Raw genomic sequence first — 22,783 nt, 5'->3', positions numbered from 1 at the left:
GTTACTCTCAGAAAAGTAGAGAAAGATGCAAATGGAAAATAAAGCAGCATTCAAGGAAGCTGGCTCTAAAGAAAACAAGCACAGGTGGCAGGGTATGGTGGCTCATGCCTGTAATCCCAGCACTTTGGGAGGCTGAGGCAGGCGAATCACGAGGTCAGGAGTTCGAGATCAGCCTGGCCAACATGGTGAAACCCCATCTTTACCAAAAATGCAAAAAATTAGCTGGGTGTAGTGGCAAGCATCTGTAATCCCAGCTACTTGGAGGCTGAGGCAGGAGAATCGCTTACACCCAGGAGGCGGAGGTTGCAGTCACGCCACTGCACTCCACCCTGGCAACGGAGTCTCATCTCAGAAAACCAACCAACCAACCAACAAAAAGGTTACTTTATCACAGTATTGAAAACGGAGACAGCAAATGGAGTCTCTCTGAATATATAACCTAAAAACTGAAACTGTAAAATTTAATCTATTATACAGAATTTTCACAGTTGTTTAAATTTTACTGTTTGCAATTCTAGAAAAATAACATCATGTTGGAAAAGCAGTAATTTAAAATGAATTATATTTTGAAAAATATAGAAAAATGACAGGAATTCTAAATTTTGTGAATATTTTACCCAAGAAATGTGTTTTAGAATCTTTTGAGATTTGCATTCGAAAATATTGTTGGTCCAATTCTTTCACTGTTTAAAGCCAACAATAAAAGAATAGGAAAAGAATGTAGTTACTTCCAACTCTGGGCTATAACAATAAGATAATAACGTCTAGAAATTACACTTTAAAACCTTCAGAGTAAATTAATAAAAATTCAACATACTTCAAGTTATCATCACTTTATTTTTTCCATCATTACTTTTTTGTTTACTGTTTCAATTTATTGAATTATAAATACAATGAAGAGTACAATAATAAATGTACATACAGCTTTATGAATTCTCACATAGTGAGCCTGTGTTACAAGTAATCTATTATTAGCTTTTAAGATGATACAGTGCTATGATCGAAGGACTAAAATGATCAACATCACCATAAAAGGCAGTTATAAACAAGAACAATTAAGTGTAATTAAATTAGGTGGGAGGCACACTTAGAGAAATGAAACAATTTTTGGCTCACATTTTACACCACACAGGTATTCTGTATCTTTAGAACATGAGAAAATACATATTCTCAGTCTGATAGGTCTCCGACTTGGGGGTTCTTTTACTGTACTTTTTTCTCTCTAGTAGCCGAACATTTTAAAGGAATCAGCAGAAAAAACATCAAACTTCAGAACCAATTAGACTTTTAAAAGCAACGTTCTTGCCCTTTCCAGAGATACATGCCTTAATCCTCCTACAAATCATGACCTTACCCGGTAACTTTAAGGGTGAACATCAACTTATCTACATTTTGGCGCTTGCTTTCCCTAAGTGGCAGATGGTTTCTATTAACCTAAAATTGAAGTCCTTGTTGGGGGACCCCTAATTCCATGTCTAGTCCTAGTGCCCAGAGGCTACCAAAGACGATACGAATAGCTTCTCAGGCACTCCACCCACCATTTACCTTGTTAATGCAAATCTCGCCCAGACCTGGGTCCCGAAATTATTTTACCCTGCAGAACAGAAATGTTATGGTGTTCATTCAGTGAACTCGTCCCTAGTTTTTAATCTTTGTATTTTCTGCGTATACTTCGAGCCACCAGTAACTTTCCCAGTTACCAAGAAACAGTGTAACACAGGTTGCTATTTGTTTTGTTCGGAATTTACGAGCCATTTAAGCACACACGTGATTAGCAACACTAAGGGGGCTCTTCCAGGCAAAGAATCCACAGAATGAGAGGCCCTTGGTACCCAAATGAAGCAACAATGAAAGATCGGCGAAGCTCAGCAAGGTGCCTGAGCGCCACGGACGCCTGCTCTGATTTCAGGTTGCCGGCGCGCGCCCGCGGGTCTGCCTTTATGGGCGAGGCGCAAAAGGGCTCCAGGAAAGAGGGCGCCCTTAGGGGCTCGGAGATTAGCGTGGGCGACCCTGCCACCAGCCGCCCCCACCACAAAGAGGAGGAAACGCTCCGCATCCCGTCACCAGGGCAACTCTGCAACCCGACACCAAGGCTCAAGATTCCGCATCCCGGGCAGCGGACACAGAAGAAAAGCACATCGCGGCCCGGCCGCGGGGCTCCAAGGCGTCCCTGCGGCTGCTGTTCCTAGGGTGCCGAGAGCGACGCGGGGGCCACCCCTCTCCGCCGGCCCGGGATCCGAAGATCGGCATCCGCCGCAACGCCACCGCGCCGGGCCGGCGCCTGCCGCACGTGGCGGCCGTGATTGTCCCGGGGCGGTATCCCTCCGCGCCCCCGCCTCAGTCTCCCCCCGCCCTTCCCGGGACCCTCCGTGCCAGGGCGCCGCGGAAGGATCGCACGCACGCGCGCGCGCACGCCCCGCCGTATCCGCGGAGAACGAAGGGCGCTGCGGTAAGGAGCAGCCGCCGCCACCACCACCGGCACAGCCGCTCCGCAGCCTCCCGCCGCTGGTTAGTCAGCCCCGCGGCTGCGGGCGGCCGGGTGGCCGGGCGCGCTCTGAGGTTCGTCCCTCATCGCTGAACCCGCGTCCTCCCTCCGCGGCTCCTCGGGGAGGGGGGCGGTCGGTGCCTGCGCAGAGCCGCCTCCTCCCCGCCCCCGCCCCGCCTTCCCCCGCGCCGCCGCCGCCGCCGCCGCCCGCTACCGCTACCGCCGCCGCCGCCGCCGCCGCGCCTGCTGCTCCTCGCCGTCCGCGCTGCAGTGCGAAGGGCTCGAAGATGGCCGGTTGGCAGAGCTACGTGGATAACCTGATGTGCGATGGCTGCTGCCAGGAGGCCGCCATTGTCGGCTACTGCGACGCCAAATACGTCTGGGCAGCCACGGCCGGGGGCGTCTTTCAGAGCATTACGGTGAGGACCAGTGGCGGCCGGGACCCTGGTCCCTGCACCGGAGTGGGGTTGGCGGGCCGCGGGGGCGCCGCAGCGCGGGGCCGGAACACCGAGGGCCGAGCCCGCAGGTGTGCTAGGCAGCGGGCGCCGAGGATGCGGCTGCCGGGCAGGCTGGGAGGCCGAGGCCCGGAGACGCCCCCTCACCCGGGGCTGCGCTGACAAGCGGGGGCGGCGGCCAGACTCCTTGCTGGCCCTCGCCGGGCGTCCCCGGCGTTCCCAGCGTGGGTCCAGGTGCCCGGGTTGGGGGAGGGGGCACGCACCAGCCAGGGCAAGGGGAGGGTTTCCTTTTTTCCTGCTAGTGCGGTTCCCCTAGGTTCTCTTGAAGCCCTGAGGTTTGCTATGCACGTCCTGGGGTGGAAGCGGGGGTCGGGGATCCGGGCCGGGGAGCGCGGGCCCCGGGTAGAGGTCCCCAGGCTTCTTGGCCGCCTCTTGCTCGGCGGACAGCTAGCCGCCCGCGCCTCCGGCTGTGGGAGGCGGTGGCCCCGACCCGGCCCCCGGGATTCTCGAAGCGACTTTGCGTAGGTTTGCCGATGTCCAGGCCTCTGGGGCTTGCGAGAGATGTGCGCCGACCGCGTAGGTGGATTCGTGAATCTCGACTTCAGCTGTAGCTCTATAGGTTGTTTTTTTTTTTTTTTTTTTTAATTCTCCAAGATGGCGAACTGCCATTGATTTCTCTCCTTCTCATATGGAGATTCATCGATATACGGTTATCCCCAGTTACGCAACATAGCTGAAAAAAGGGGTGCTTTTCGGGGGCTTTCAATTATCTGCGAAGACCAGGAGCACACTTCACTTCTCCAAGTCCCTCCCTCTTTAGTGGTGGCAGTAAAGGAACTAATGCAGTTTTATGCTTCACATTGCCTGATTTTCTTGAGACTTGATGGTTTTGAGTTGGTTGCAGTATGTTTGGGGAATATTTGCAAGTAAGCCTCCAGCTTATTGTTTTGCCTGTTTCTGCCCAAGGCTGTTTCTAAAATTATGGTAATTGTATTAAATACGAGACCATTCCTTTAATTTCTTAGCACCACGCTCACTTCCCATTAAACACCAAAATTCAGGTCCCCTATTATGGGTGCTAATTATTCTTTTGCCACTTAACGTGGTTTAAAGTCTGACTTTAGAACTCAGTCCTTGATGCTAGTACTTTAAGGTCTCGTATACCCGCAGTGGACTACAATTCTTGTAGGGAATTGGCATCTGGTCATCAACTTTTTTCCTGCAGTCCTCTTGTCTTTGTGTGTGAGTTCCCGCTGTCTGACGAGGAAGATTGCGGGAGTGTGCTTGGAAATGGCTGGGGCCTGCTATGACTCTGCAGTTCTGATGGGGGCGACGCCTTCCTTCTTATTCATGGAATGTTAGAATGCACGTTTTCTCCTTTCCGGTTCTGGTGGCTACCTCAGTTTCTTTCCCAATCTCCCTCCATTTTCTCTGTTTTACTATTGCCTACCGCAGTGCTGTAGACAGAATCCACTTTGCGTTTGCCCAGAAAGAAAACTGATTACTGAGATGGGAGGGGAAGGGAGGTTGGAAAGAAACAGGAGTCGTGGCTAGAAAAATAGGAGGGAAATATGAATTTGGAAGAGCACTGATGTTCGGGGATTGAAGTCCATATCATCAGGTATATTTCTAGTTATTCCAAGCAGAGAAGTGAACAAATCAAAGAACAGGCTTTATTTTGGGAGACTTTGAAGCAACTTTAAATGTGATGAAACATGATTTACTGTAATGGGACTGAATATGATAGACCAGCTGTGTTCAAAGAGTTGATAGCTGAATTTTTACCATTACGTGAACACTTTCAGGCACCAGCTGACTTAATACAGTTTATAAATAACTCTTTAAGTTTGCACTTTGTCTAGTGTCAACTATCAATTATTTAGAGTTTCTTTATATAGACTGGTCTTGGTTAAGAGACGACACCGTTAACTGAAATCAAATCAACTGATGTAAAAGATGTGATTATATAGAATTAAGTAATTATTAAGAAAAGACCGAATCTTGGTTTTACGTTAGTGAAATGTGGCTGTCTGGCATAGCACACAGCCTTTCCTGTTAACATCAAGCCCTAAAAGGAATTAACTACAACTTCATGTTTTTTTTTTTTTTTCTTTCTGGTGGGGGACAGCCAATAGAAATAGATATGATTGTAGGAAAAGACCGGGAAGGTTTCTTTACCAACGGTTTGACTCTTGGCGCGAAGAAATGCTCAGTGATCAGAGATAGTCTATACGTCGATGGTGACTGCACAATGGACATCCGGACAAAGAGTCAAGGTGGGGAGCCAACATACAATGTTGCTGTCGGCAGAGCTGGTAGAGGTAAGTAAGGCATTCTTTTGGTTAAAAGTTGCATGCCACGTTACAACTTATTAAGCAGTTTCTTTTAACATTTTGAATAAAAGTTAGTCCATAATGGCTATTAAGGTGGTTTTTGTGAACTGCCCAGCACTATGGAGAAGCACTGCTTTAGTTTTACCTACTCTGCAGCATCTACAACCTGCCCTCTTAGATCCTGATTTTGTTCTAAGGTAGAATATTCGTATCAACTCACTTTCAGCTTTATTAAACTTAAAAGTCTCTTAAACTGCTTGGCATGTCAAATGATAATCCTGTGGTGTTTCAGATTGTTAAATTGTTGGAATCACTTGGTTATTTTAGTCCTTTGCAGTTTGTGTTTGACCTTTGGATCTCTTTTCTTTTTTTTCTTGATTGTATTCTAACCATTTCACTATTCAGCATAAAGAAGTAAAAATTAACATCAGTTCATTTTTCAGTTAGGAACTTTGCTGGGGAAAAGATAATTAGATGAGGATTTTGGAGTAAGTTATCCATTCACTGAAATATTTTCAAAAATTGTGTGTCTGAGACTTAGATTTGAAAAGTAGGAAATTACATTTCATTTGTATACTTGGTCCAAAAATTCAGGTGTCTCCAGACTGTTGTCAGCATTATAGAAACTCTTAATTGTACTAAGTCTCCCTACTTTTTCAAAATAAACTTTTGAAATTGAGGTTTATTATGACATCTGATTGATTTACAAATACATTTAAATGGGTTAACGCATACGAATATTTTGTAAATATAGAGTGCTTCTGTAGCCTCACATAGCTGACTTGGCACATCTAATTTTAATAACAGCTCTACCATGTGAGGGGACTTGAAGCTGCCCTGAGTTGTAATTTAATGCTGTGGCTCTACCAGCTCCCTGTGATTATCCTAAAAGTTACTCGTAATTCTGGTGTGAGTTGATGTTTTAAGTATTTATAAGAAAATTAGATGACTTTGAAATAGTGACAAATCTCTTTAAACCTTAGCTGCACTATATGCTAAAAAGAAGCGTCAAGCACAAGACAAAAAAAAAAAAAAAAAAACAATATTTTTATACTCTACAGCACTACTGACATCTAGTGGTAGTGAATATAAAATTTGACATATACATATATTTTGGGTTATAGACCTTTGAATTGTATTATACAAGAGCGATTAGAAATCGTAAACCTATTTTTTTAGACGCAATTAAAAACAAGGTTAGTATGGTGAAGTTATCAGTAAGCAAACACCTTAAATAATTTAATTTGGCCTTTTCTGAATGATACTGAGTATGCTACTTAAAATTTGATCTTCATTTTCCTTTGGAAATAAGAGATACATTTAGCCTCACTGGTAAAACATAATAGTTTAAACTTGTCAAGCATGTTAAAATTTGGGGAGAGTTTGTAAGTAAATAACTCCCTGAGTTTATTAAGTTTATATGTTTGGGGCAAGTAATAACATGTACTTGACATAAGCCAGAATTTTTTTGCCCTAAAATAGAAGACAAATGATCTTTTTTTTTTTTTTTTTCCTGTAGTTAGTGTAAAGATAGTTGTATAGAACTTTTGCTTGCATTGATTGGGCTTCCAAGATGCATTCAAGTTTACTATTTTCTGTTTAGTATATTACTAGTTTGAAAGTTCTTTTTGGAAACCTACTTGATTTCAGTGCTTGGCAGTTCATGGAAAACTAACTTAATGTTAACTTATTAATCGGGGTTCTGTCTGCTAAAACTTATGTGACTTTCTTGATTAACACTTCTTTTGAAACACTTTTCTTCTTTCTCTTTCAGTCTTGGTCTTTGTAATGGGAAAAGAAGGGGTCCATGGAGGCGGATTGAATAAGAAGGCATACTCAATGGCAAAATACTTGAGAGACTCTGGGTTCTAGCTGCTAGGCAGACTGTTAAGTATTAGGGGAAAATTGCTCTTAAACTTTCCTAGCTGTAAGCTTAAGTCTGAATTCTGGAAATTTTATTAGCAATGCAGGGTGATGGGGTATGAACCTGTGTCTCCTTTGTATCCCTCTGTTGGTGGGGAAAGGCGTCTTTCTTTTGCCCTCCCCCCCCCAAATAATTCTGTTCACTTTTGTTTTGTTTCCTTGTGTACTCCAGCATTGGTTATAGTCATGGGAAAGGAAGGTGTCCACGGAGGCACACTTAACAAGAAAGCATATGAACTCGCTTTATACCTGAGGAGGTCTGATGTGTAAGCAGCCTCTCCCCATCTACCTAGCAACTGTCTTCATCAACAACCCTAATTATGGTCACAATGCTACCAAACTATAGATGGTAGCTAATTTTTCTTTACCTATTTTCTAATGTCATGATTCCTGTTTGCCCAATGGATCATTTGTATGTTAACCACTGTATGTAACCAACCCTTATCTGGCAACATAATTGCAGCACAATAATGATTTGCATGATACCTTGAAATTGGGGGGAGGGGGCATGCCAAGTTGGGCATCACTTTGTCTTAGCAATTAATGGGATATTGATTACTAAAATAAGTTAATATTAAGCAAGGTGCCGGTTGTACAATCTCTGATCAATGTCTTTTCAGCACTTTGAGCATTTACTTGGCTCATTTAGTCTTCCTTTTGTAGCGCATGGTTGGGAGGAAAAAGTGCATGCATCTTTCCTTCACTCTTCTCTTTTTCCCGCCCCACCTCCCTTCGCACATAGGCATTTGGTTTGCTTCCATCTTTTTTTATGCAGTGCCTGTTTTTTTTAACCAATTAATATCCCTTTTGTTGATGAGCTATTGAGAGCTGCAGTAGTTTGCTTTTAGTATTGTTGTTGCACTTGAGACAAACCTTTATTCATAGTGTCTACAGGACATATGAAGAGTGCAATGGCAAAACAAGAGCAAAAAGCACTTCCTCCCATGACCTTACAGTAACCATACTGATTGACTCCCCAGGGACATTCCATCATTGCAATAGCTCACATTTTTATTCCTGTCTTTTTCTTTGCACACCAGCTCTACTCTTTAGTAAAATTGTAAAAGGCTGCCATTATGGACATTAGGTATCCCAACATAACCATCTGGAGTGTGTCCAGTTTGTTCTTCATAGGACCAATTTTTATTTGCAGCTTGAGTTTTTATATGAAGTTGCATTATTGTGGACTTGGCTGTCTTGTGATGAATTTTTTTCATATGTATTCTGTGCCATACTATTGTTAAAATGAACCGTTGCTATTGTGAGATGGATTTTAACTGACCTATTAAGGGTTTCTTTCGAATGGCACTACTTTAGGGACATTCTAGTATTTGCTTCTATTGTTTGGGCCTTGTGGATAATGTACAGATTTAAAAACAAATCTTGTTGCTGATTTGTCCATTTCTTTCCCTGCACTTTGTTACATCTGGGATACAGTCTAACTCATCTGATTTAATATGCATTTAAAAAAATGCCATAACTATTAAACACCTTGTTTACAGACAGATGAAATAAATTTATTCCAACCAAATACTCTAGGCTCCTGTTGTTTATATAAATTGTTGGCTTACTGTTAAAAGCTGATTTTTGACAAGTGGGGAATACACAGAATAGGCCAAAGTCTGCTGCAAGCATAAAATTTTTTTTTTTTTTTTTTTTTTTGAGACGGAGTCTCACTCTGTTGCCCAGGCTGGAATGCAGTGGCACAATTTCGGCTCACTGCAAGCTCCGTCTCCCGGGTTCATGCCATTCTCCTGCCTCAACCTCCCGAGTAGCTGGGACTAGAGGCCACACCGCCACGCTGGCTAATTTTTTGTATTTTTAGTAGAGACGGGGTTTCACCATGTTAGCCAGGATGGTCTCGAATCCTGACCTCGTGATCTGCCCGCCTCAGCCTCCCAAAGGGCTGGGATTACAGGCATGAGCCACTGCGCCCGGCCGCAAGCATAAAACTTTAACATTCAGGTGATGGCCTACTTCAAGTAATATTACAGATAAAATTAGTGCCTGGGAATTTCTTTTTAATGGGCTTTGATCTGTTACATATAGTTTTGAGTCATTTCAGGCTCATCTTCAGGCGTATGTGAGAAGCAACTGACATCTGCTAGAAAATGAGTATTTTCCTTTTCTTGCTGGTTTCTAGATGTGAAATCTAATAAACAGCAAAGGGAGTACCAAGAAGAGTTTCTGCACTATCGTGGATTTTTCTGTGTTGAAATGTCGTATGACTTTAGATTTGGAGGCTGTGTTGGCAGACTGAAGTCAGCCAACTGGGGCCCTCCTACATAAGAGCAGAAGACATTCCTTAGGCAGCATATAAGGTAATTGGGATGCTTTTGCACTTTTTGGCTTTGTAGTGACATGTTGACCATGGCTATGTAATAGATTTAATCCCAGAGGCCATAAAATCCCTGATATGTATTGAAGTTTGGTAAATATGTAAATTTAGGGCTATTTGGATAAATCATTATTACCAACAACTCAAGCAGATGCTTAGAGCCAGGGGTGCTCAAAAGTTAGTGGGTTTCAGTAAAACTGGGGAGCTGGTTAGAAGGCAGATTATGGACTCTGGGGTTCCATCCTGGAGATGGAGAGTCCATAAGCCCAGGAATCCCTTTTCAGAAACAATCACTGGGTCAGTCTGATTCATTTTAAGTGGTGTTTATGCTACCTTTTGAGAAACGATGGGTTAGGGAATAGGAATTAATCTGCTTATACTATGCATGTGAAAGTTTTCTTTGGTTGTCAGGCATTGGTTGTGAATATGGCTGTACATACACAGGGATGTAAAAGTATGGAAGATAAAGGATCTGGGGCTATTTTGGTAGTTGGACATAACCTAGAAATTGTAAAACTATAATAAAAACCTGGTATCAGTTTCTTGACCTGTTAAGGCCAAAAGATTGGGCAAATGAAAATTTGGTGGTTGAGTTGTGATGATTTGAGATTTTACAATAATACACATTCACACTTCACTTGTAAAGAACTATTAGGGTAACCAATTATAGAAAGCAGTGACCAAAATTCTGAAACTGTTAATCTGTAAGTAGGTGAGGGGGCAGTGTGTATGTGTGTGTGTTCAGAGAGGAGGTTGGGGGTAGAAGGTGGTAAAGGGTGACTGTATCACTAAAATAGTATATAATGAAACTATTCATTGGCCCTCCACCCACAATTTCATTAGAAAAATACTTAGGGAAATATATACAGCTATACTTTGCTTTGTACTTAGTTCTAGGAATTTCGCATATGGAAATGAAGCTATACAAATTTGTATACCAGAATGTCCATCACACTGCATTACTTAAGCCATCCAAACTTGGAAAACATCTACAAGGTTCAGCTTTTTAAGGGGTATGGTTTGAATAAATGATTTTAAGTCCATAGGACAAAATAGTCATTGAAGAATGACATGAGAATGCTTACCAATGAATGTTAATGAGAATATAAACATGTTACATGACAGTGCACATACATACAGTATTAATATACATGTATTTTACATATGTATTTCTGAAGGCAGTATAGTTTCCAGGTGACTATATTTTGATTTCTAGTGTTTTAATGTTACTTTTGTAATCAAGAAAATTTTAAATTTTTAAATAGAAATTGGATTTTAATTGCACCTACTGTCCTATTCAAAAAGCTATACCATGAAATTACAGAACATTTCAAGTGAACATTAACAGAACCTAGTAACAGTCCTAGCCAGTGCTGCTAAATAAGACACTTCGTAGATTTTTTTTTTTTACATAAAATTAAAGTAATTTGGAATTTCAAAAAAAAAATTTTTTTTTTCCATAAAAACTCCTAACATAAAGGAACTAGGTCCTTGTTCTAAACTTTGGATTAAAGACTAAGGGAATATAACATCTAATACATACTTACCCATTACTGTGACTTTTTATTTTTTTCCCTTTTCCTATTTTAAAATACTATTTTAGGTTTGATGTTTTTATTTAATAATTATTTTGAAGACTATTACTTATTGCACATCTATGCACCAGATACTGAGCCCAACGTTTTGTCCTCACACCCTCACTTAGGTTAAATGAAAATTATGCAAATGACCAGGTTTAAAACGGTTAGGACCATACAATTATGTCCAGTTCCAAACTTTGCTTAACTACCGTGGTAACCTTTGATGTCCTGTTTCTCAGGCCTGTGGTTCTTTAATTTTTTATAAAAAAGGGGAAGAGGGATGAGGTATCAGATAGCGGATGTTGAATTCAACCGTTTATTTTCCAAAGTAGAAATACCTATTTTTTCCTGATTATGAACATTTTTTAAAAGGCAATTCGGAAAGTGAAATTTTCCCTCGATATACCATAATTTACAACAGGGTACCAAAATGTACACTGTTTATTTTTGGAATAATTTTGGCAGCAGTCTAAACTTTTGGGAGATTACCTAACTGCATGTGAATGGTCAGTTACTTTGTATAAAATTCTAGGGTGATGTGATTTCTCTGACCTCAATCATTATCCCTTTATAGGATATATATAAATAAGACTAATATGGTAAGTAAATGGTAGAACAGACATTTACTGGATCTTAAAGTGGAAAACATGTTTATTAACATTCAAACTCCCCTCATACAAGGCCATATAAAAATCCTTAGCATTTTGATTATACATTAGTCTACATTTTCTACATAGTTACAATGATGTATATAATTTAGCTTTTCATAATACAGTGTTTCAATACATCATTAGTTCTGTTAAACATAAGTCACTTACTTTCAAATCCAATACTTGAACAATTTCCTCTGTACATAGTTTAGCAGGGCTAATTAGCATAAGATGCTATTTATTAAGAGGTATATGATCTGAGCATTAACAGTTGCTGAAGTTTGGTATTTTTATGCAGCATTTTCTTTTTGCTTTGATAACACCACAAAACCCTTAAGGACACTGAAAATTAATAAGTAAAGTTCAGAAACATTAGCTGCTGAATCAAATCTCTACATAACACTATAGTAATTAAAACATTAAAAAAAAACGTGTTGAAATCTGCACTAGTATAGACCGCTCCTGTCAGGATAAGACTGCTTTGGAACAGAAAGGGAAAATACAGCTTTGAGTTTCTTTGTGCTGATAGGAGGAGGAAAGGCTGAGTTACCTTGTTGCCTCTCCCTAATGATTGGCAGGTCAGGTAAATGCCAGAACATACTCCAACTCAACAACTCTAGGTAACTTTATGGAGGTGGAAGCTGGGTTAGTTCATGCTAGGTGGCTGTCGCACTGACCTCATGTATAAAACACAAAACATTTAAATACTGTGATCTAGGTCTTAATTGCAAGCTATACTGAGGATTTTTTTTTTTTTAATGTTTTGGCTATACTTTAATTCCAAAAGAAGAGCTGAATTGATGCTTGAGTTACAGCACCAGTCTATTATTAGTGAATGAAGTACACTCTTGCAGATAAATACCAGATCAAAAGTCCTGTTTCAGTAATTTGATTAAACTGTAGAATACTAAAAATAAGTTATTTCTACAGAAATCTTTGAAGGGAGCAAAAAATCAAATTACAGTATATTACCTAAACATTTTAAAGGGAAATAAACCATCTTCTGAAAGTCAAACAGTATTTGCTATGTTGTAATCCCGTTCACCATTAGGCTGCAGCTGGACCACGACATCATGTTCATTAATTTCATTTTCTGCATCACTACTGTCGGTATCTTCATTGTCATCTTCCTCATAGTCTGAAGATTCTGTCATGTTCTGATGTGAGCGGGATTCCGACAAAGCCCCAAATGACTGGGCACTGACAGAAGCTAAAGGTCTAAGTAAAGGGGTATGTTCTGTCACTTCATTTTCTTCTTGACTACTATCTGTGTCAGAGTCTGAATCACCTTGAGAAGGAACAACTTTTTGCTTGCACACTGGACAGGTTTTTTTGGTTTTAGTTAGCCAAGGGTCCACACACTTGCAGTGATAAGCTGTTGAAGCAAAATATACATCTTTAGTATGCTGTGGTTGATACTTTTATATTTAATCTCTTGCCATATTCAGTGTTCTGTATGTATCATGTAGGGACGGGAAGAAAGTTTATAAATTTTTTTTTTTTTTGAGACAGAGTCTGGCTCTGTCGCCCAGGCTGGAGTGCAGTGGTGCGATCTCCGTTCACTGCAAGCTCCGCCTCCCAGGTTCATGCCATTCTCCTGCCTCAGCCTCCTGAGTAGCTGGGACTACAGGTGCCCGCCACCACGCCCAGCTAATTTTTTGTATTTTTAGTAGAGACGGGGTTTCACTGATAGCCAGGATGGTCTCGATCCCCTGACCTTGTGATCCGCCTGCCTCGGCCTCCCAAAGTGCTGGGATTATGGGCGTGAGCCACTGTACCTGGCCTGAAAGTTTACACATTTTTATAAATATACCTCCATCCTTGAATGAGACCACTAATTAGTACAGGGCCTGGCTTACGGTGTGCCAGTAACTATTTTCCGTCTCTTCCCCTGGAATATGGAACCTAAATATAAATTACTACATGTAAATTCAAATCAGTATGTAATTACTCATACCATGGGAACAGGGAAGGATTCTGAGTTTGTCTCCATCTTCATACTCATCCAAACAAATGGCACATACATCATACTCATCTCCTGAAAACAGAAAATACGTAGAGAACTATTTTTTTGCCTTTCAAACTTTTCAAGTTAGTCCTCAGTCAGTTACTGCCTTTTGATGTATTTATCTTTGAATGATGCCTTTTGCATCAGACTCAAGGATCTGCTTATCCAAGTTGTAGGACCTGAAGTTTCAATTTAAGTAATTCACATTTTACCTAAACTAGATAGTTTAAAATGGATGACAAATTTGTTTACCTTGATTATCTTTGCAAAATATTTTAATAAGAATCATAATTACATCAGTGTTTTACCTAACCAAATGCTAGTTTTGAAATATTTAATGCCAGAAAAATTTCACTACTAAAATTTTCAAACTCAGTCTTAAATAAAAATGGAAACATGAGAACATACTCAAATGTTTAACTATATTAGCAAATAAAAACAGATTCGAAATGAGTCACACTGGGCTTCAAATCTCCAGCATTTACCACGTTCTGCGGTGCTTGGCAAGTTGCTTAGCCTTTGCCATCCAGTTCTTTATCAGTAAAAAGATTAACTTACCTTACAGGTTATAAGGATGAAATGAGATGATACGAGCAAAGGGCCAGACACATAGGTATTCAATAAAGGGTATACTATTAATATTGCCATTTTAATTGTCTTACTGTAGAATTTATCAGTTTTATAATCATAGAAATTTATTCATAGCTCTTTTTGGAGTTTCAGTGTAGTTTTCTAAGTCTTTAAAGGAGCTAGCAGTTTTTTAAATACAGCAGCTTTTTCAGTTAATAGTGGCTTAGACACCACTGTGAGTGCTTGAAAGCACTTTTGTGAGTTTTTTTCCACTACATGCATATGTTGGATAAAAACTTATAAAACTTTTAGGGAACAAAAGACAGTTAAATTCATTGCTTATCCCACATGGAGGGGTAACAACCTTGGAAGACATATCATTATCTGGATGGATAGTCTGGATGAACATGACACATAAAAAAGGTGCTGATAGTTCTTCTGAAACAATCACTTTAATGTCCTAGTCATTTAAAGCAGCACATTCAGGAGGAGCCCAAAATAGAAAGCTTTAATGAAAATTAATTTTTGTCCATTACCTTGAATTTGGTTACTATAGTATTTAAATTACATTCTGTAACAAAGGCATGTATACATATGTTAGAACCTTGTGTGTGGAATTTGGTGAGACTTACTAGACTCAACTATTACAAGACTAAAGGTCCTCTAATATAGCTGTAATTATTATTTTTATTTATAATTACATAAATCCATTTACATGGACTTTGGGGACAGTTATGCAATTCAGTCATGACTGATTTCTCATACAAATCAAACTTTGAGTCACATCACCTTGTGAAAACGCCTACTAAAAACAAAACAGTTAATGTAGCTGAACAGGAACTGACTGTGGCTCAAAGCTGTGCCAAGGCTCCAAGGCTCATTTTATTGAGGTAGGGATATCAGCCTGTATTATCCATGTGAGCTCAATGTGATCACAAGGGTTTTGAAAAGTGGAAGAAGGAGGCAGGAAAGTTCAGAGTCGGGGCGAGGTGGCTACAGATGAATGGTCAGGGAGATGCAGCTACTGGCTTTGAAGATAGGGGGAAGAAGGGTCACAAGTCAAGGAATGTGAGTGCCCTCCAGAAGCTAGAAAAGGTAAGAAAATGGATTCTTCCCTGGAGGCTCCAGAAAGGAACACAGTCCTGCTGACACCTTGGTTTTGGCCCCGTGAGACCTATGTCAAACTTATAAGCTATAGATAATATATTTTTGTTGTTTTAGGGCACTAAGCTTGTGATGATTTGTTATCAAAGAAATAGGAAACTAATACAGGTATATTTGTCTGGGTTATCTTTAAATGTATGGACTTGATGCTTTGGAGTCACTGAGCTTTCTTATCAGTCCTTTGAATTGTTCCAAGTAGTAGATTTATATTAATATCCCATATTTTATTGCCATAGCACTTACTTTGAAGATGACAGGTCAAGATTCCAAGGTACAGTTTGTGATCATGGACCAAACTGGAGCTTAGTGCTCTGTAGAAAATTAACCTTTATGGCCTTGGACTTGTGATGACATGGTAAAGCACCTATTAGAATGCCTGGGGTTCCCATCCTGGTCCTTTTATTTATTAGCTATGTAACCTTCTGTAAAACACTTATCTTTATGTTTCAGTTTTCTCAAAGGCAAAACACAAATATTAATTATGTATTAGGGTTGTTGTGAAGATTAAAAGAGATAATGCAGGTAGAGTAATTTACATGGTGTTTCACACATACAGTAACTCTTAACCAGTTTTTGCCTAGTGAAACTAGCTGATAGGCATACTTGCTTATCACATGGTAGAAGACTGTTGCTAGGAGGCTATTCTCTAACCAACCTTATGCTTTTGTCCCACCAGATGATCAGCTGCATGCTTACCAAAGGCTAGTGGCAGTGGTCATTGAATCTGTTTTGTTTTACTTAGGGTAATTATGTAATTTAGTTAAATATTCAGCAGTCAATAAACTGTGAGTGTAAAAGACTTCTGGTTTTATTTGAAAGCTAGGTTGAATGCATTAGAAACACTTAAAAAAAAAAGCTAGTTGTTCCCCTCAACCCATCGCCAGCCAAAAAGCAGTTAAACTGGGTATGGGTAAGAAAACTAAAAGACTGGACAAATGTAAAAAGCAAGGATGAAAGCAGAATCCAGTTTTACCCCATTTTAAAATACTTGAAACTAAAAATGGTAGAAAATGCTTCATGTACCATGGCAATTTGGAAATCCAGCCAGTGGATTCATACTCAAAAGGCTGTGGTCCAACATCAATTGTTGATTGGATTTATAATTACATTTAAAATAGAAATTAAAGGCATTTATCTATTTTTATGATGTATAAGATTTTAAACATTACCTACTGGCTCTGGTAGTATAAGATAAAAGGGCTATAACAAGTGCTTAATAAGTGTTAGTTTTGTTACTATTAGCACCATGCTAGAAAATTCTGTTGCTTAGTTTGGTTCTAAACTGGGGATGATTTTGCTCCCCAAGGACATTTGGTGTTATCTGGAGACATTTTCGGCTTTCATAACTGAGAGTTGCGGCTGGCATCTTGTGGACCAGGGATGGTGCGAAACATCCTATAATGTACTGAACAGCCCCCTAAACCAAAGTATCCCATCTAAATGTCAGTGGTGCTGAGGTGAGAAACCCTCATAGAAACCCCTGCAGGCTAACAAAACTTTGCTAATTCACTATTGGATAAGATGTCAAAAGTTGTGGAAGAAATCAGATTCACGTCTGTTACATGAAACAATAGAGGACCACTTTTGTCTGGAATGTTTTTGGCACTGCTGTAGAATAAAGTTTCAGAAAAATTTCATGAAGGTACTTTTAAAGTAAATCTCATCAGTCTGGGAATGTTAAAACATGTAGCCAGACAGAACTTAGATTGTCTCCTCTCTAAACTTGTTCATCCATGATTTTTCCCCATTTCAAGCCCAAAACTTTGGCTCATCAGATACAGAAAAGCACTGGCCCTTCATAACAAGACTCACACAAAGACCTAGGCAGCCAAGGCAGTGGCATGAACTGAGTATCAGGCCTAGGCATATCTTTGATGCTTCTTTTCCTTAGAGCCTTCGTATAATCTGTCACCAGATCCTGGAACCTTTTATTTGCAAAACATATTCTGAATCTTTCCCCTTCTCTCCATCGCCTGATTACTCTGGTCTAATCTTCTAGATTATGCTAAGAGCTTCCTCTCTGGTCTCCCATCTATTCCTGCCCCATGTAGTTTTCAGCAGCTACAGTGATCTTTTAAAAATGAAATATCACATCGTGTCATTGTAATTTAAATGGCTTCTCTGAGAATAAAATTTGACCTCCTTATCATGGCCTTCATATAGCTATATATGATCTGATCCCCCTACCCCGCCATCCTGTCTCATCTCATACTAGTCCACCCTTCATTCATGCTGCATCCTTGTGGCCTTCTTTCAGTCTTTGAATAAATACAAAAGTAAGTTAGATGGGGACCTGAATTTGGCCAGGCTGTACCAAAAACATTTGGACATAAAATTAGATTTAGAAAGAGGAATTACCATTTCTAAACAAGGCTTAAAACTGAGCTAGTTAAAATAGTCACAGTGGAGACAAACTGATGTAGAATTGTTCAATACTATACCAAACTAGTCTAGGTATCAAGTAAACCAAGAATAGGTTTCCTCAAAATAAAAGATAAAAGAGATTGAAGATTCAGGGTTAAATACATATAGATGTCACTAGTGATACTGACTTTACATATGTATTATAAATAATCTGCCTAGGGATGATGCATCATTAGAGTCATGAGTTGCCACTTACACACTGCTTCTGCCAGTGAAGAAAACAATAGCAGCTTTTTTTTCTTAGTATTGATTTCTTTTTAATTGCCCTGTAGTCCAAGAGTGTGTTTGATATGAATAGCAGCTTTTTTTCTAGCAAATAAGAAATAAATGAATCTTATTTTTTATTCTTCTTTTCCCTATACCAGTTCCCAAGAAATCAACAAAATACAACAGGATGAAATATTTTAAAAGCCAAATTTGCCTGAGAACTCTTTCTGATTATTTCCAAACCCTGGGCAAAGGAACTAGTATTTATTATTATGGTTAGACTAAAAGCTATTAAAATGTAGTTATAAAAAAAGAAGTCTTTAATAGCTAAAGTAAAAAATTATAAAAATTAACTATTGCTCCATTTTTATGCAATCTACTAAAATGCTGTGTTGCTTTTTTCCAGTCTCTGAAATAAAAATCTTTCCCCTCCTGTACATATTATCTTCAAAAATCTCAATGATTAAGCCATAAAGGAAAAATGCCTGGTAACTTAAAATGTCAGATATGAAATCCACTTTTATCATTTATGTTTCAGGGATCTGGCTGCTTTAACATACTAATGGGACAAGGGAGACAGCTCCCAGAGAGCTGCTTAGTAGAGGGATGTTAAGTGAAAACATAAGGATTTTCCATCTGTTAGGAAACAGTGTGTGGTATCTAGTTCTTATGGTTAGACTTGGATAAATACATTAATTGAATGACACAGGAAATACAGGAAACCACATTTTGCTTGAAGAGCAATTTTTGAGGACAATGAGTAATGAAAAAATTTGTAAGGATGCTGGCTGCTTCAGAAGCAAGAAAACAACTAAAAGGCTATTTATTATATGTGCTAGAAATGGGTAAGTTAATACTCAAATCGTTTAACTATTAATCAGCATGAACATTTCTGAAAGAACTTCAAAAGTGAAGATGAATAAGATAGGAAGATTTAAGATCCTGTCCCCAAAGTATGATAAATATGAAAGTTTACAGATATTATATTCAAGTTGTTTTTAAAAGTTTCTGTGAACTGTATTACAAGCTATGCCAATGGAAGATATTTCCAAATGCCAAATTCTTTTTGGTTCATTGCCAAATATTTCCACAACAAATACTTTTTAGCACAATGAAGCAGCTGATTACTAGTTTCTTTTTTTCTTTCTTGTTTTTTTGCAGGTGGGTGGGGAAGGAGTAAGGGTAAGGGTGGGGATTTTATGGTAATACAAATGTTATAGAGTCCCCGAACAATTTTCACTACATTCTAAGCCTATAAAAGTTCTCTTAAAGGCTTCCATGGCTTCCACGGTACAATTAGATGCAATAAGGAGATAATTGCAACAACCAAAGGGTTTTTTTTCTAACATCTATGTGTATACCTGTCAAAACCACTACAGCACACCAGAATATGGTATAACAAATAGACCTTTTACTTAAGATGTCAAATCTAATGATAACCAAAAAATTCTAAAACAAAAATACAACTAGCTCCAACTTACTGTTATTGAAATTTCAAGTGTAATGTTTTTATTTTCCAACTGCTTCATGATTTTGGCAGTCTTCTTGTTAATCATAAAATATGTTTAATGACTGAATTTTGATGACACTAATATTTTATTTTTATTTAAGAGGTTGTTTCACTTTTGTAATAATAATTGCTACTACTTGTTGAGTTCTATGTGCCAAGCACTATTGTAGGCATTTTTCATAAACTGATTTAAATCCCTCCCAACCACACACCTTGTGAAGTAGGTACTATTAGTTACATTTACACATGAATGGGTGTTTGGCAAGGTTAAGAAACTTGCACAAGGTGACACAGCCAATAAATGGGGGATCCAGAATTCCAGCCCAGGTCTGTTGGGCTCTAAAGCCTCTGCATAGTCTTAGCTGTTATGTTTTATTATATTGCTTCCTAAGTTATGTATGTAGAATTTTTGGTCACATTTAAATATTCCCCTATGATTCACAGTGTTAAGAAATACACTTAAGCAGCTACGTGTTTACTATGGATGAAAATGTTTCCAATTCATAAGCCAGAACATTTTTTTCTTCAGATATTTAACACAAAGCAGGGATGAAGACCACTTTTTATTCCCATCTCCCATGGTTTCATATTTTTATAAACATTTCTAGAATGCTACACAATAGCAGCTATATTCTGCAACTTCAATTAAAGGTCAAACATTTCTTATATATTCTGATGGTGAGATGATAATGCATATGCTAAAACAATCAGATGACTCCACTGAGCGAAAGAGCATTGCATTAGCAACTCTTTGGGGGAAATGTGTTAGTGAATTATTTCATGAATGCAGTAAGAATAAAATGATTGTCTTAGAGGCCATAAATAAATCCATTTAAGTTAAAACCTAAGTCTAGGAATTGATATCCGCTTTGGCCAAATTTCACTTCGGGTACTCTAGCTTTAAAAAAAAAAAAAACCAACTTTTCCCTGTAGTATTTTAAATAGTCATTCTATATTACTCTTTATTGGTTCTAACTTGGTTGATATTATCTATGCAGATAAACTACAACTGTACCCAAAGCCTTTCTGAATACAGATTTATCATCCTGAGGAGAAAAACCAAAGTTAATGGGAGTGTTGGAATGGTAAATATTGTGCCAGACCTCAAGTACTTAAAAAGCATTTCCTAGGCCAGGCACGGTGTCTCATGTCTGTAATCCCAGCACTTTGGGAGGTCGAGGCAGGCAGATCACCTGAGGTCGGGAGTTTGAGAACAGCCTGATCGACATGGAGAAGCTCTGTCTCTACTAAAAATACAAAATCAGCTGGGCATGGTAACGCACGCCTGTAATCCCAGCTACTCGGGAAGCTGAGGCATGAGAATCGCTTGAACCCTGGAGGCAGAGGTTGTAATGAGCCGATATCGCACCACTGCACGCCAGCCTGGGTGACGAGAGTGAAACTACATCTCAAAAAAAAAAAGGCATTTCCTTATACTCAGTACAGAAGGTTCATTATTCTTCTTTTATTCTTTTTCAGGCCACTAGGAAATGAGGGTGTACAACACCCTTCCAGAGCCAACTTCAACAAACTGAAATTTATGTAATTCTAATCTAAAATTTGTTTTTTCTCCCTACATATAAAGGAAATTAAATAAAAAATCTGTCCGTCTCAGTTATACTTGGGGCACTGGGCCTACATTATTTTTGCATAAAGCTGAATTGCTTCTAGATGACTTCTGCTTGTTGATTAGATTAGTCTAATATTTGTTGCAGCCCTCAGAGTGTAAAAGGTGACTACAGGAAGTCATACATAAAATTTCCTTCTAAATAGTGCATACGAATCAATAATAAAATAGTATGATCCTAACTGAAATGTGAATAAAGGGCATGCCAGTTTACAAAAGCAGAAATATAAATGGATATTTTACCTTGTTAATGTAGAATATGATGAAATGAGTACTATATACTGATAGTAGACTTGAACTTTCAGCAAATCAGTTTGTCTCAAAAATGGTATTTCCTTTTCTCTTTGACATAGTGAGTTAAAGAGGAGAAGGAAAAGTAGGGGTGGGGTGGAGGGAATGACAAGAGAAGGAAAATGGGAAGAATGAAAGCCATGAAATGGTAGTGACTGAAAAGAGTAGGGTAGTATTTACTAGTGTTTGGAGTCAGGAGGTTGAATTGCAGCCCTGCCACTTACCTTTAGCTGCTTGCGTATCCTCAGGCAATTTACTTGACCTTTCTAAGTCTCATATTCCTTATCCATAAAAGAGACATGACAGTACTTTCCTAATTAGGCTACTCTGAAAACTAACTGAATTCATATATGCAAAGTACACAGTTTGCTTTCATACAACATAATAGTATGTGTTACATGCTTATAAGACCTAAAATGTGAAATTATCAAATTTTAATTTGGTGCAATGCCCATCCCAAACCAACTTACTCCCAAATAACCCATATGGTACAAACAACACCGACTTCAGTGGAGAGAGGCAAGGGTGGACTAAAGCATGGTTCTCCTAAGCATTTACAGCTACAGGCAAATGACAAGAGTGCCATGATACAAATCAACCTATAACACCAACTGTCAGTCTCCTTCAGTCAAAGCTATTACAGTACAGACCTTAGGATCTTTATCTCTGGACATGAGGTAATAAAACAGTTCCTTTTCAAATAACTCATGAATGCACTGATTTCTTAGGAACCATAGCCATGGTAGTAATTCCTCACCCAACTTGCATCCTCAGTTCACTGCTTTGTGGGCCTTCTGAAAAGTATTCCTTTAGAAGAGCTGAGAAGCATTCCCTTTTCTGACAGCAGATATACAGTCACAACTTAGCAGAAACCCTGAGTAGAAAACCACTACAAGAACCAGTACTGGTAGCAAAGCCTGAACGGTAAAAAACAAATTGCCAGAGACTCAGTGTGGACAAGTCTGAGAGTTAAAAAACTTCCAGGGGACCTAATGCTTTTGTGAGTTTTACCTCCTGGAGCTCTACCAGGAAAAATCCCCTCAGGTATTAGGGGTGGTCGGGAGAAGCATTATGTTCTAAACAAGGCCTTCCCCCAAGGAAGACTATTTTACCAGATCATAATCTGCTATGGTTTTGAATCTAACTGACCTGGGGAAAGGGCAAAAATAACCAACTCCAGTCAGCTCTAACCTACGTGGAACAGAAGATACCTCCCTC

The 22,783-nt window shown here is 39.3% G+C and overlaps 2 protein-coding genes across 6 annotated transcripts in view; one reads left to right on the top strand and one right to left on the bottom strand.

Annotated features, from left to right (window-relative positions):
* Nucleotides 1–2,451: 2,451 nt before the first annotated feature.
* Nucleotides 2,452–21,265, top strand: PFN2 (profilin 2). Of its 3 annotated transcripts, XM_015131794.3 has the most exons (4): nucleotides 2,452–2,904; nucleotides 5,069–5,261; nucleotides 9,340–9,517; nucleotides 21,127–21,265. In XM_015131794.3, exons 1-3 carry the CDS (start codon nucleotides 2,773–2,775, stop codon nucleotides 9,483–9,485), a joined length of 471 nt encoding a protein of 156 aa, XP_014987280.3. In that variant the 5' UTR covers nucleotides 2,452–2,772; the 3' UTR covers nucleotides 9,486–9,517; nucleotides 21,127–21,265. The 3 variants fall into 3 exon arrangements, with proteins under 3 accessions (XP_014987280.3, XP_014987282.1, XP_014987281.1); XM_015131796.3 differs by lacking the exons at nucleotides 9,340–9,517; nucleotides 21,127–21,265 and adding an exon at nucleotides 7,369–8,727; XM_015131795.3 differs by lacking the exons at nucleotides 9,340–9,517; nucleotides 21,127–21,265 and adding an exon at nucleotides 7,048–8,727.
* RNF13 (ring finger protein 13) overlaps nucleotides 11,742–22,783 on the bottom strand; it is a 161,940-nt gene continuing 150,898 nt past the window's right edge. For all 3 annotated transcript variants that reach the window (XM_028843772.2, XM_015131791.3, XM_015131793.3), the window contains 2 exons: nucleotides 13,722–13,802; nucleotides 11,742–13,139 (listed from right to left, as the gene is read on the bottom strand). In XM_028843772.2, coding sequence (XP_028699605.1) covers nucleotides 12,775–13,139; nucleotides 13,722–13,802 — 446 coding nt within the window. In that variant the 3' untranslated portion in view covers nucleotides 11,742–12,774. The remainder of the gene's footprint in view (nucleotides 13,140–13,721; nucleotides 13,803–22,783) is intronic.

The sequence above is a fragment of the Macaca mulatta genome, chromosome 2, assembly GCF_049350105.2.
Source record: "Macaca mulatta isolate MMU2019108-1 chromosome 2, T2T-MMU8v2.0, whole genome shotgun sequence".
Classification (NCBI taxonomy): domain Eukaryota; kingdom Metazoa; phylum Chordata; class Mammalia; order Primates; family Cercopithecidae; genus Macaca; species Macaca mulatta.
The sequence above is the reverse complement of the archived record's forward strand: the minus strand, read 5'-3'. Positions and strand labels throughout refer to the sequence as shown.